Here is a 14,309-nt window from a genome sequence, read left to right on the forward strand (position 1 = left end):
CATTTAGTATTACCCAGTTTACTGTATAGTTTACTACAGTTTACTTTATTATCATTTCTTATTCTCAAATCTGTAAAAATGGAAAATGAAGATGAACATTTGGAAACACTTTTGAATTTAATTTCATTCTAAATTTAATTTCCTGTGTTCTTCTTCTGTGATTGATTTGTTGTTTCAGTTTATTGACTTTATCTTTAAAAATAAAACAACAACTAATCTTTTTGAAGTATTAGTCAATAAAATAATTATAGCCAGAATGATCGCTAATATTCCAAACGAATAGGCACCAAAAGAAAAAGAATTTTTAAAATTAGTTTTACTACGAGAACTCGTTGAAAAATATGAACTCACAGAACCTTATAAGCGAATCAACTCAGAGCGTCTAAAGCCGGCATCTCACAGCTCGGCTGAGAATCGTTTGTAAACCAAACGTATTTACGTTTAACAAAACATAATGGTTTGATGTATTCTTCATTTTACCTTTTCTTGCCTAGTTTTTAGTATATGTTGTTTTGATATGTTATATCATTCATATCTTCTTCATATAATGTACATTAAGACACACCTTTTTTATCTAATCTTACATTTTATTCGTTTATATACAGGTTTTGAGCAAAATATTGAACAGCTCTAGCAAAGTATTACAATAAGCAAACCAATATAAGTTTTTTACACCTCTAAATATTGTACTTTTATTAAATCAACTAAATAAATGATTTTTTGTAGATAAAATGGCTGAACCAATACAACGAGCAGGTTCGTCATTTAGTTGGAGAAGAGCTTAAAAAGCAAAATAGAATGGATGGCTTCTACTGGATGATGGAAAAGACTCAATATATTCCAGAAAACCACTCGACTTTCTTACATAGCACTCCGTACCTGATTTTATTAAATATAGTTTTTGTAATAAAATATTACTTCTAGGAATTTAAAAGACGCATTTTCTGTTATAGTAAAATTTCTAAATTTTATCATATAAAAATTATTTGCAAATGTTACTTAAAACTTTGATGCCAAATAGCCAAAAATTATGTTTTAAACTACAAAGTTTTGGCACTTTAAAATATTCTAGTTACCATACCTCATACCTGATTCTTAAGATTGAAATTCTTTTTAAAAATGGTAAAATGAAGAATTACAAGATTTATGAATATACTCGTATATGTATACAATTTGTCTTTTTTATCTATATTAACTCCAGATAAAATATCTTTTACGTGGCAAGGAACACTGCGAATATATAAGAAATTTAAATAAAAATGTTGCAAGTGTCGTCTCTCTTTTGACAACGAATTTACCTGATTTTCAATTATTTGAATGAGCCAAAGAAGCAATGTTCCTTAATATTCACTAGTGTTTCCAACAAATTCTGAAGCTGAAACTATCCAATCAACTTTAGTTTACTTAAAAAACCATTTTAAGTCATTAACTCACACTTCATTGCTTCTGTGGTAAATGCTCACTTTAACAGATAACCACATTGATATAGAGCCACAGCCAGGATCAAACCCACTTCAGGATCATGATTTAAATTAAAAAATTTAACACCATTATCTGTCATTGGCTAATTTCACTATGTATTAAAATAGTTCCAATGTAAATGAACTTCACTTTTAAAACATTCATAATTCACTTAAAGTTACTTTTAAGAAAACGCAGATTTTCTCTGCATTGTGTATTCTCTTGCTTTTTGGAGTCTGGATTTTTTGTCTTCTTTACTTCTAGGTGGGACAAGTATGAAGGCCCATATTGAAAAATACTTGGCAAGGCATCTTCCACCAATTTGGGGAATTTCAAGCATATCTGTTCTACTTTTCTTAATTTCTTATAATTGCTTCTTCAATAAAATATTTCTCACATATAGCTGTCTTATCATTTGGCACAAGTGGTCTCTTAGAATAGCTCTTAACCATCTTTACCTCCTGGCAGGATTCTATAGTCAAGACAAATATAGGCACAGGTCCCTCACCTTTTACCAACTGACTTTGCTAGTTTTCTTAAGCATACGAGCATTCCAGATCATAGCCGCAAATGTCGTCATCCAGATCATACCAAACAGCGAAAACAATGTACTATTACAGCATTTATATCTGTATATTATTGAATTTGGTACTCTTACCTTTTCCAAAAAATTTAATTCTCCTACATCCCTTATCATTTGTTATATTAGGCAATGCTGTAAAATGTTTAAAATGTAAAAATTAAATCACAGAATTGGTAATACACCTACAGTACTAGGTACCTCGTTACAATTATGATCTTATAAGATTAAGTTTATTAAAATGTAAAGTTGAATTTTTACACCTACAATGGTATTAAAAAGTCCTGCATCACCTAAGCGCATATTTTTTGAGATTAACACAAGTTTTTTTTGTATATTTTCGCTAATTCATTTTAAGTTTGTGTATAGTTACTAATGTTTTTTTTTAATTACTAGCTCAAAATTCTACAAAAAAGATTAAAATAATCTAATTGAAGGGATTTCTCATAATCCGACAAAATTATCAGGTGATTATTAAGCCGTTAAAGTACTATTAAATTGAATCTTAATGACAAATTTGCCACATATTTTGACTATATAAATAATTTAGTTACCCTAACACATTTATTCGCTCTTTGATTTTTGATAAAAAGGTCAAAATGTCATCCCAGACCAAACAAACTAAATTATCGGACGAAAAGCGTTTTGAAATTATTTTTCACCATAAAAACGACAAATCTAGTCGCGAAATAGCATCCGCAGTAAACTGTAATCAATCTACCGTAATTAGAGGCATTAAGAAGTATGCTGAACAAGGAAAAATCGACGACAGACCGCGTAGTGGCCGATCAAAGGAAAACTTCTGTTCGGGATGACGCTGCGTTAAGAAGAACAAGTCTGACAGACAGAAGCCTTAATTCCACCCAATTGACGAAGCTGTGGTCTGAATCTACAGGTGTAAGCGTGTGCACTTCCACTGTGAGAAAAAGACTACTTAGTTTTGGACTTAGAGGATGTAAGGCACCGAAGAAACCACTGCTTTCAGAAAAGCAAAGATTGCACCGTTTGAAAGCGGCCAAGGAACATCGAATCTGGACAACAGAGCAGTGGCAGAGTGTACTGTTTAGTGATGAATCTACTTTCAATATTAATAATCATGCTGCAAATGCCTACATCAGAAGATTTTCTGGTGAAGAATTTTCTCCAAAATGTGTTCTTCCACAATTAAACATCTAACCTCCGTTATGATATGGGGTTGCATGTCCGCTCGAGTAGTTAGTCGCCTACACGTTGTCTCTGGGATGATGAATGCTACCAAATACATTGAGGTACTACAGAATAAGATGCTGGGTAGTGGAAAAGACCTGTTTGGCGAAGAAAAATTTATTTTTCAGGATGATAAAGCTCCTTGCCATAGAGCAAAATTGGTTAAAGCTTGGATGGTGAGTAATGATATTGATAGGATGGACTAACCAGCGCAATCCCCGGACCTCAATCCCATCGGGACTTTGTGGCAAAGGATATCCAACATCATTTCCAAAAACAAAACCCACAAATAAAACGAAATTAATCGAATCTCTAATCCACGCTTGGCATCACTGTATTTCCATGGAGGAACTGCAAAAATTAATAAAATCCGTGCCCAAAAGATGTGAACTAGTTATTAAAAACAAGGGCTGGCCAATTAAATATTAAAATTAGTTTAAATTACTTCAATGTGATGTACACTATCGTCTTGATGTAAATAGCCTAATTTTTGTAATATTGAATAAAAAAATTTCCGAACTACATTTTTTTTATTAATCAAAATTTTTGCTGTGTTTCCATTTTATAACATTGTGTTTAAGTGCTTGTTTGATGTAAATAGTAAATGGTTAAAAAATATTTAAGGTAAATGCCTTAAACTTCTATTTTCATGTATTTGGTAAGGTAATGTAGGACTTTTTAACACCACTGTATATATTATATGGTAAGCGCATTTTATTGGATTAAGTTGTATTTTTAATCCAAAGGACTATATTTAAACAGGTCTTTAAATTACAAAAAAAATACGCCACTTAATAATGTTTAAAATGCCAAAACTCTACAGTCTATAGGAAATTGATTGTCCTATCCATATATAAATAATATGGTGCTGAATTATTTTGGCAAAAAATTTCATTTGATTATAATCAATATGCACTGGATATAACTACAATACATTTTTTGATTATTTATTATAAAGTTAATATTGTTTTAATGATCTGTAGAGTTAATATAGCCACTGGAAACTTTGTAGTCAATATATAATGCATGAATGTTTCTTTAAAAAAAGAACTTAACATCTAAAGATAAAACATAGTAGTTATATTTTATTTATAAAATTATAAATTTCTTTCGTATTATAATTTTTGTACTTATTCCATTTACAATAAATGTCTATAATTTCACTGCGTTCATTTATTGCACGTAAAGAACATGTAGGTACATAATAACATTTAAATATGAGAATTTAGCCACCTTCATACATTTCCTCCTAGGTATAATTTATGTTATACATTTACCATTGGTTTTTCCCAATTTTAAATAACTTTATCTACCTCTGTAGATTGATCACTTACTGCAACATATTTTAAATTATCTACAACACTCTCTTTACCTACTAAGTAAGGTAAGGTTTTTTACATAAACTGTGTGTCAGTCAAATGAAATAAATTAGCTAATAAATAAATGAGGGAGTATTCGAAAAAACGGTCGAACACGTCGATTAGTATTTATATTTGCTCATTTTTTTCCATAAAAACTTTTTATACGGGGTGTATCAGATAACGGTGGCCAATACCAACTTGCTTATTTTAAATAGAACACCCTGTATATTAATTAATTTTTAAATTCCTCACATCATTTTAAACATTTTTTGAATACAATGTGCTATACATATCTTTGAATTTTTCAGAAATATTAAGTAAAATGCAAAAATTCACATTTAGAAAAGAAAATTATTTAGTTAGAAAAAAGTCGCTACCACTACCACTGTCTTAATACTTCTTGCCCATTTAACTCTTGGTAATGATAAAGTAAGCAAAAACTATTTAAGCATTCCTTTTTATTGATATGTTAAAAAAACAAAAAATTGTTTACTTTGGTTTAAAACGCCATTGTTTTATTGTTTAATGGCAGAAGTAGTTGTCAGTGCTATAGTCGTTTAAATTTCATTAACCGCAAGCCAGAAAAATGGTTCATTTAACAGAAATGCACAAAATTACAATTATACAGATAATTGGCTATGGAGATAAGACACGGACGGAAATGGAAGTAGCTCGTTTATTTAACGAAGCATTTCCTTATTTGCCGCACATATCTCACGGGACAATTAGTAAAATAGAGAAGCAATTCCACGAGCTGACCATGTTAGGAAGGTAAAAAAAGAAGCTGCCAATGCAATAAGTGAGGATACCAAATTGGCTGTTATGATGGAGTTTGAGAAACACCCACATACATCTGTTCGAAAAACAGCCCCAGTACTCGATATTAGCTATTCATCGGTTATTCGAATATTACAAGAAAACAAAATGCATCCTATAAAATTATACACACTCAAGAGCTCATGGAAGATGATTTTGACAGGAGAACGTATTTTTGTGAACAAATGATGGCAATGTTAGACAGCAATGTGATCCAATTAGAACATGTTTTGTTTTCTGATGAGTGCACCTTTACTCTTCACGGTCATGCTAATCGGCAAAATTGCGGCTATTTTTTTAAGGGAAAATCCTTACTGGATGAGAGAAGGCAATACTCAATACCCTGAGAAGGTTAACATGTGGGCAGGAATTATTGAAGATCAGATCATGGGTCCCTTTTCATAGATGGCAATTTGAATGGTGACAATTATTTACCATTGCTCCAAAATAATGTATTACCAACGTTGGCGAACTTGTATCCTGATCCAGGAATTCACAAGTTCCAGCGAATATAATATGGTTTCAACAATATGGAGCATCACCTCACTATCAAATCCATGTCCGGCAGTACTTCAACCAAATATTTCCAAATCGGTGGATAGGGAGGCGAGGATCGATGGAATGGCCACCACGATCCCCCGATTTGACGCCATTAGACTTTTTCTTATGGGATATGTGAGAAGTATTGTATACAAAACTAAACAAAACATAAATAAATGAGGGAGTGTTGGTATCACTGGCTTAGCTGACTTACGAAGACGAATAACGCTTGCGTTCGTGGAGAACATTTTTAACATCTCCTACATTGACATTATTGTTTAGATTTGTATTAGATTAGTGTGTTGTAGCTACTTTCGACAAATAAATAATTTTCTTTTCTAAATGTGAATTTTTGCATTTTACTTAATATTTCCGAAACAGTCAAAGATAGGTATAGGACATTGTATTCAAAAAATGTCTAAAATGGTCTGAGGAATCTAAAAATTAATTAATATACAGGGTATTCTATTTAAAATAAGCAAGTTGGTATTGGCCACCGTTATCTGATACACCCCGTATAAAAAGTTTTTATGGATAAAAATGCGCAACTATAAATACTAATCGACGTGTTTGACCGTTTTTTCGAATACTCCTTCGTTTATTTATTAGTTAATTTATTCCATTTGGCTGACATACGGTGTGTATAAAACATACTAGGTATATATAAAATTTCGTTTGGGTACAAAGGGATTAAAACCATTCTATAAAATCGGGACCTCTATCGACAGTGCTTAAGGTAAACGTCTTTCAAAATAGCTCCGTAATATCCACTCATTTTTTGAACTATCAAGAGCCAAATTTTAAACACAGTGGAGTATAGTGAAAATAGATTAATGAAGTACATCAAAAGAGCAAGAAAGAAAGATTAAAAAATTATATTACTTTAAGTAGGATTAAAATACAGTCATAAAACCTGGAACTGATTATACCCAAGTATTTTAAAAGATTGAGGTGGGAACTAACGTCCCAAAATATTAGTTAAATTTGAAGTTTTAAAATTTGATAAACTCCAACAACGCTGAGAAGAGTCAGGTCTCTGGAAAATTCGACAGGGTGGTAGTTCTTAACAAGGCGTAAGAATAAGGTAGGGGAAGGACGGGCAAAATGGCATACTTAGTTTATTTTCCATATATCTGAGACATAAATATAGATAAATCATTCCTTTTGATGTATAATGATAGCCAGGTCATTTTTCTAGTATTCTAAGTAACAAAAAATCACTCATACAAAGAGATTTATTTAAAAAAAAATCAAAATCAAAATGTAACAAAAAACCATTTTGCCCGCCCAGTGCGGGCAAAATGGCATACACATAAACAATAGTGTTAAATACAAAAATAATTATAAATTTTTATTTTTATGAAGAAAAAAAATTGAAATTAAACATTTTAGTTCATACAAAGTTCGCAAATAAATTGTTTTGCTTTTTTGGGAAATCCAGCACATTCTGAATGTGACCAGTTTTGGCAAATTTGGCATCTTAACCATCCTTCATTAGATTTGGACCTACTAAACGTATCATTGCAGTAAATGCAAGCGCAGTCCTCTTGTTAATCATCATCAATACTTAAGGGTTCTTCTTCATCACTTGATATATTGTTCAGTATTGGTCTGGTCACAATATTTCTCTTGCCTTTACTCTCCGACTGATGTCTATCTTTGTTCACAATGCGTCTTCCATCACTTAAATCATTGACTATTTTTCTTTTCACGACGTCCTCTTTTCTGCTTTTTATTTCTTGTGCTTTTATTTTCATTTTCTTTTTCGCGGAGATATTTCAGGAAGGGGCTCTCGGTTAATACATCTTGGTATTGACCAGATTTACGTTTGGTAGATTTTCTTACATTACTCTGAGGTCCGGTGCCAATTCCATCAGGATTCCTTCAATAGATTCATCTTTAGAACCAGATGCCGATGGTTCTTGGACATCATGATGATCGTAAGTTGCAGCGTGAGAAACATTAACATCAGCAGGTAAAGATGTAGAAGCAATGTCAGGTTTATTAGTAGAACTAGGCACATCCTCAGGCACATCTGTAGTTGCACTAGGCAAAAATGCATGCTCCGGAAAAATGTCACGATTTATAGGTGATATTCCTGTGGCCCGAAAACCATTTATTGCGATTTCAATATTTGCTGTTTTCTCATATGCTTTCTGGAAGAGACTGGACACTGGATATATGGTTATTGCACGACCAGGATTTTCTCTGAGCCAATAAGTAACAGCTTGATTATAATATTTATGGAGTGGTCCGAAAAAGGCAACATCCAATGATTGAAGGCGGTGCGTGCAGTGTGCCGGCAGGCAAAGTAATGCCACTGAATTCTATTTAGCTAATTCTAAAGCTTCGTAGCTCTTATAGCTGGAGTGTCCGTCTAAAATTAATAATGCTTTCTGCGCAGGATTCGGCCTGACATGGTCAATGAAATGTTGCATCCACCTTATGAACAAATCTCCGGTCATGTATCCTGATTCATTATGCAATTTTAATATTCCTACAGGTGCGCCGTCATATAAAAGTGGGTTAAATCTTTTTCGGGGGAAAATTATTGATGGTGGTACGTAAGTTCCTCCAGAACTCATGCACACTACAACTGTTGTGTGTACACCCCTTTCTGCGCTCGTGATAGAGCCCACTTGTTTTTTTCCTTTCTGAGCAAAGACTTTTGGCGGAACTTGGACAGTGGTCAAGGCAGATTCGTCCATGTTGAATATCATGGTATTTTGAATTTTGTGTTCTTCAACAACTTCTTCTAACTTATCAAAAAATTTATTTACCTGAGGCTTATTGAATGCCTCGGCCCGTGCAAGAGACGTAGCTTCTGGAAGACGTAATGATAATTGCGGATTTCGTTGGCGAAAACCATGCAACCATCCTTTGCCAGCCATCATGGTCACTTTATTGAACGGATGATTAATCTTCATTTTCTCTGCAATACTATAGGCTAGCTTGCATAAGTCTGCTCTTGTCACGACAAAAAACCGGGATTCAAGATACAGAATGTGGGCAACTATTGCAGTCTCCATATCTTCGTTTAAAACTGTTGCCAGGGAGCCCAAATGTTTTTTTGCTTCAATGGCAATTTTATTTTTATTACCTGCTCGACGTCGTAGTGTTGAGAACGGTACATGAAATGTATTGCTTGCTTTAAGCCAACCCATTTCGGAATTTCGGACTGCCTCCAAAGCTCTTTGCATGTCTTCCTCACTCCAACTATGTATGTACCTTAACTTGAAAAACAGTTTGTATTTGCCGACTACTGATAGATGAAAAAAATTAATAATGGAAATAAACACAATTTTTATTTAAGGTCACATGCAGCGTATAAAACAATTACCAAAAAGTGAATTCAAAAAGCTCTATAACCTTAATTTAATAAATTATTGAATAAAACTTACATTGACGCATCGAACTCGACCAGCACTTATTCACAAATACACCAATCTCGTGGCCGGCCGTTAAATTAGGTGCACGACTTGCACGAAACTTAATGTGGACAGTGTTGCCACTGTTTATAATAAGTATCCAGAATTGCGGTGACCTAGAACCGTTAGCTTGACTACGAGAACAAAAAACCATTTTTCCCGCCTATGCCATTTTACCCGCCCTTCCCCTACAATATAAAAAGAACTGGTATTAAAAAGTTTTTAGGGATATTTTAAAATGCAGTCGGACTCAGAAACGTTCTCTTACAATGGAAGACAACGAAAAGCAGAAGAAGATATGTTTAAAAGGTCCAAAAGGACACCAAGAACACCAAATAAAAGAGAAGAACAGCAAGAAGATAAATTCGATTTATTACTAAAGGAAATAAGAGAAATAAAATCAGACTTAAAACATATAGAAGCTATTAACAAGGAGATGCTAGAAATGCGACATCATTTCCAAGATTACAAACAAGAAATACAAGAACTAAGATAAGAAAATAAAATACTGAAAAAGGAAAAACGAGAAAATACACAAAAAGATAGTAAGTGTCGAAAGCAGACAGGAAATTGTGGATAAACATTATAAAGAAAATAGTATAGTTATTCAAGGCCTGTCTTGCAAAACTGATGAATCCCTTGAAAAAGTAGTGGCGGATATGCTCCAGAAAGATTTGGGGAAGCAAGTGGAAGCCAAAACAGCAATTAAAATCAAAGAAGTACGTGCCCTAATTGAATTAAAAATACTGATGTCAAAAAACTGGTTATGCAAAATAAATATAAATTAAATAACTGTAAGGGGAAGAGAATATAAATTAATCACGACATGACGAAAGAGGTCAGCAAACAAGAGCCAATACAAATAAAAAACTAAACCCTAAATAAGAGCCAATTATTGCTTTACCGGAAATCGACCAGGCAATGCAAAGTGCAAATGAAAGAGATATTGGAAACTAAAAGAAAATTCATACTTGGAACTTGGAATGTGAGAGGTACTTTCGAAGAGGGAGCTCCAAAACAGCTGACAGAAAAAGCAAATAGATATAAATTAAATGTATTAGCGCTCCAAGAAACTAAACAAAAGGGAAATTTCACAATAGGTATAAACGAATACATTTTTCAATAGTGGAGGGGATAACAGAATATTGGGAGTAGGCTTTATGGTGCACAAAATAAATAAAAACATAATAAACAGTTTTAATCCAATTTCAGAGAAAATGTGTAGTATTATAATAAAAACAAAAGAATATTTTATAAGTATCGTGAATGTGCATGCTCTAAGCTAGGATAAGGAGGACAAAAAAAGGTTTTTTTTATGAAAACATAGAAAAATATTTTAATTTTTTACCAAAACGGAATATAAAGATAATAATAGAAGATTTCAACGCAAAGATTGGAAAGGAAGAAATGTATAAACCAGTAATAGGCAGTTTTAGTAAACACAAAATTACCAATGATAATGGACAAAGACTAGTAAACTTAGCAACAACAGAAAGACTATCTATTTTAAGAACGAAATTTACCCATAGAGACATCTATAAGGGTTCTTGGCTAGCTCTAAACGGTAAATATATTAATCAAATAGACCATGCTTATTCCGTGCTTACTCCGTGCTTATTCCAACAGAATATGAGAAGATGGTAACAGATACAAGATCTTACAGATGAGCAGCAGATAGTGATCATTTCCTGGTAATCGCAAAACTGAACCAAAAATCTGAAAGAAAAAGTAAAAGCAACTTTACTCTAAAAGCAGCTTTAAATATAAAACAGCTTAAAGAAGAAAAATGCAGACAAAAAATAAAGTAAGAAAGTATGAGGTAGGATGAAAGGTGGAGAAACATAGACAAAGTTACTGAAAAACAGACAGGAAACGAACGGGATAAGACTAAATATGAAATGGAAATAAGAACTGGAAAAAGCATATGTAGATTAAGAAAACGAAAGTTCATTGAAAAATGCATAGAAAAAATAGAAACGCGATTTATACAAAAAGTAGTAACATTTTTTTTTAAGTTCAAAAAACAGCAATGCATTAGGAAAAGGACCCATTTTTATAAATAGCAAAAATGGAGAATTAATAACAGATAAAGAAAGAATTGTAAATAGATGGAACGAATATTTTGAGGAAGTATTAAATGTAGACAATAGAACAACAGAACTTACTAAATATGGAGAAATTAGCAGAAGAATTGTATGAGCTCATAAAAATTATATGTGAAAGGGGAAGAATTCCTACATACTGGAATAAAACCAAAAGTATACTTACTACATAGAATAGAGGAAATGAATCGGTATTAACAGATCGAAAGGTCTTAAATAAAAACCAAGAAGTAGAACTTTAATTAGTGAACCTTAATAATAGAATGATTTTCAACGTGGAAGTATAAAAAAAATACTTATAATAGTTGTCATTGTGGTTTATTTCTAGAAGATGTACTAGTTAGAAAGCTCTAAGGTGGTCAAAATGAATCCTCTATTATCATCAAATATCATGAATTTTGAATGGTAAATTAGATTTTTTGTTTTCAATAAATTTTGAAATAATTCGCTAATCGTTTTAAAAAATAAAGAGAGAGGTAAACATTTATCGAATATATTTTTGTACCATTCCAAAAATAGATTATAAAACCGCTTTTATATTCTAAAGATCGAAATAAATTCTTTTACCAATATTTGGGCATTCATCCCCTTTCGCTTAAATAATACTTTTTAGTTCCGTAACATAAATACGTCAACGGTCAAAGCATAGACAAGTAAAATGTCTATTGGATGTTACCTAACCTTAAAAAGGAAATAATTAAAAGTCAAAACAAATATGAGTCAGACAAAACTATAAAGCTTAATTTTTTCTATGTAGTTACTGACTGGTTTAAAACATTAATATATATAAAAAAAAATGGCTAACAAAAAAACGAATGATCATATTTTAGACACGTTAGAACCTCAAATTCGCTTGAAGCAGCTAATAGACTACATAAACCAAGTAGAAGCTGATCCCAATGTTCCACCTATAAGGTAGGATTATACTTCTTGTTGTCTAATAAGTGAAATTTACATTTTGTATATAGGTACTATCGTTCAGGTCAAGAAATGGTAAGAATGGCTAATGTGTATTACAAAGAAGGAAGCTTGGAAAATGCTTATGTCCTGTATTTGAAGTTTATGACTCTTTTCCTTGAAAAGATTAGAAAGCATCCCGGATTTGCTTCTGTAGCAGTTGATATTAAAGCCAAAAATCAAGCTACCTTAAGGGAAATATTACCAAAGGCTGAAAAACTGAAAGCATTATTATTGGAGCAGTATACTACTGACTATCAGAGATGTCTACAAGAAAGGGTAAGTTTGAATTTTATCAAGTTTTAAGCAATTTATTATTTTTGAACTAATAAATTAATTTTGATTACTACTTACTGGGAGAGTTGACTTTTGAATATCTGTTTTACTTTATTTAAACCATTGAATTTTAAGCAAGTTCACTGATCTAGGAAATCACTGTCTATACAATATATTTTAAGTTCAGACAGATAGACTTTTAATTTGATCTTTGGCTTGTAAATCAGTAAATTTAACTGTGAATTTAGTCATTGTGGTAATTATTTTTTCCAATGTAGGTACTCCTCCACATTCAGATAACTCCCAAAATTAATTCTCAATTCTTGTTCTCCTTAACCTCAACCAGTACATTTAACTATGTTTCATATGCATTTTAACTGTAGAATATTAGTAAAATAGCATTTGAGACAATAAAAATTATGGTCATATTTTTTGTGAAAATATTTGTGTGGTTTTTTAATAATGTGATTAATATGTGGTTTGATAATACAATATTGATATTAATTTATTATCAATATAAACGGAATAATATTTGAACCCTAACGGAATAATATTCCATTAGGGTTCTTGTTACCCTAATGACATATCATTGCAAGATACTTCTTAAAATTATGAGTAGAGGAATATTTTCAATCATAGCTGTGATGTAAGAACCAAAATGTTCAATACAGCGTAGAGTATTTCTAATTCTGTTGTATTGTTTGTATTAGAGATTATAAAATTGAATTAAAACAGCTTTAGAACAATATTAAAATTGTTAGTAATGCTCTTGAGTAAAAGAATAATGGTAGTAGGAAAAGGAGACATAAAGTGTAAAGACTTTATAGTGATTAATAAAAACTTTACAGAAACATAAAACACCACGAAATAAACATTCAGATAAGTGGAAAAAATAATTGAAGATAATAAAAATATGAGATGCTTTACACTTTTGCTGCAGAACTTTATTTCAGAACCAACTGCTATGTGACATGAACTTTTTGATAGTATATGCAGTATGCAGATAATGCCAAATGGTGCCGTCCACATAGGTGGTGTACGAAATATGAAGGTAAAATCTAAACAAGTGTAAATACTTCACAGAATTATACCAAACAAAAGAAGCTCTAACTTAAGCCTTTAAATTACTGTTTAACCTTTTGTGTCCCAAACATAATTTTTTTGAAGAATAAACTTTTTATTTACAATTTGTATCTAAAATAATGTTTATAAACATATAATTAAAGTGACAAATATATGCTCTAACTTTTCTCATATGTAGGGCTAGTGGTACTTTAAAGTACCTTCGGGACTTGAAATAATCCAAAAAAATTGGTAGTAAAAGGTGTTGCTACAAATATGTATTTACATAATGTCATGATGTTTATTAAAAAATTTTTTCTTTTCATTTCAACAAAGAAGAACATTGCAAGTAAAACATTTTAAACATGGACAAGACTGTATCACCTGAGAACAGCACATTTTACATCTTCCACATTTACTATAATACTGAATTCAATGAACTCTGTTCCCTAATCTTATATCTTTGGCACACTATAGGCATATTTCCTGTGTTTTGAAACTTGGATGTGATTGTTGTTAC

The 14,309-nt window shown here is 31.8% G+C and overlaps 2 protein-coding genes across 2 annotated transcripts in view; both read left to right on the plus strand.

Annotated features, from left to right (window-relative positions):
* Positions 1–4,410, plus strand: part of LOC140441240 (xaa-Pro aminopeptidase ApepP-like) — a 298,581-nt gene extending 294,171 nt beyond the window's left edge. Inside the window, exon 10 of the mRNA XM_072531835.1 lies at positions 727–4,410. Within this exon, the coding sequence (XP_072387936.1) occupies positions 727–924 (198 nt within the window). The 3' untranslated portion in view covers positions 925–4,410. The remainder of the gene's footprint in view (positions 1–726) is intronic.
* Positions 4,411–12,167: 7,757 nt separating this feature from the next.
* LOC140441241 (STAM-binding protein) overlaps positions 12,168–14,309 on the plus strand; it is a 33,072-nt gene continuing 30,930 nt past the window's right edge. The window contains exons 1-2 of the mRNA XM_072531836.1: positions 12,168–12,409; positions 12,463–12,730. Coding sequence (XP_072387937.1) covers positions 12,291–12,409; positions 12,463–12,730 — 387 coding nt within the window. The 5' untranslated portion in view covers positions 12,168–12,290. The remainder of the gene's footprint in view (positions 12,410–12,462; positions 12,731–14,309) is intronic.

This window comes from Diabrotica undecimpunctata, chromosome 5 (assembly GCF_040954645.1).
Source record: "Diabrotica undecimpunctata isolate CICGRU chromosome 5, icDiaUnde3, whole genome shotgun sequence".
Taxonomy (NCBI): Eukaryota; Metazoa; Arthropoda; class Insecta; order Coleoptera; family Chrysomelidae; genus Diabrotica; species Diabrotica undecimpunctata.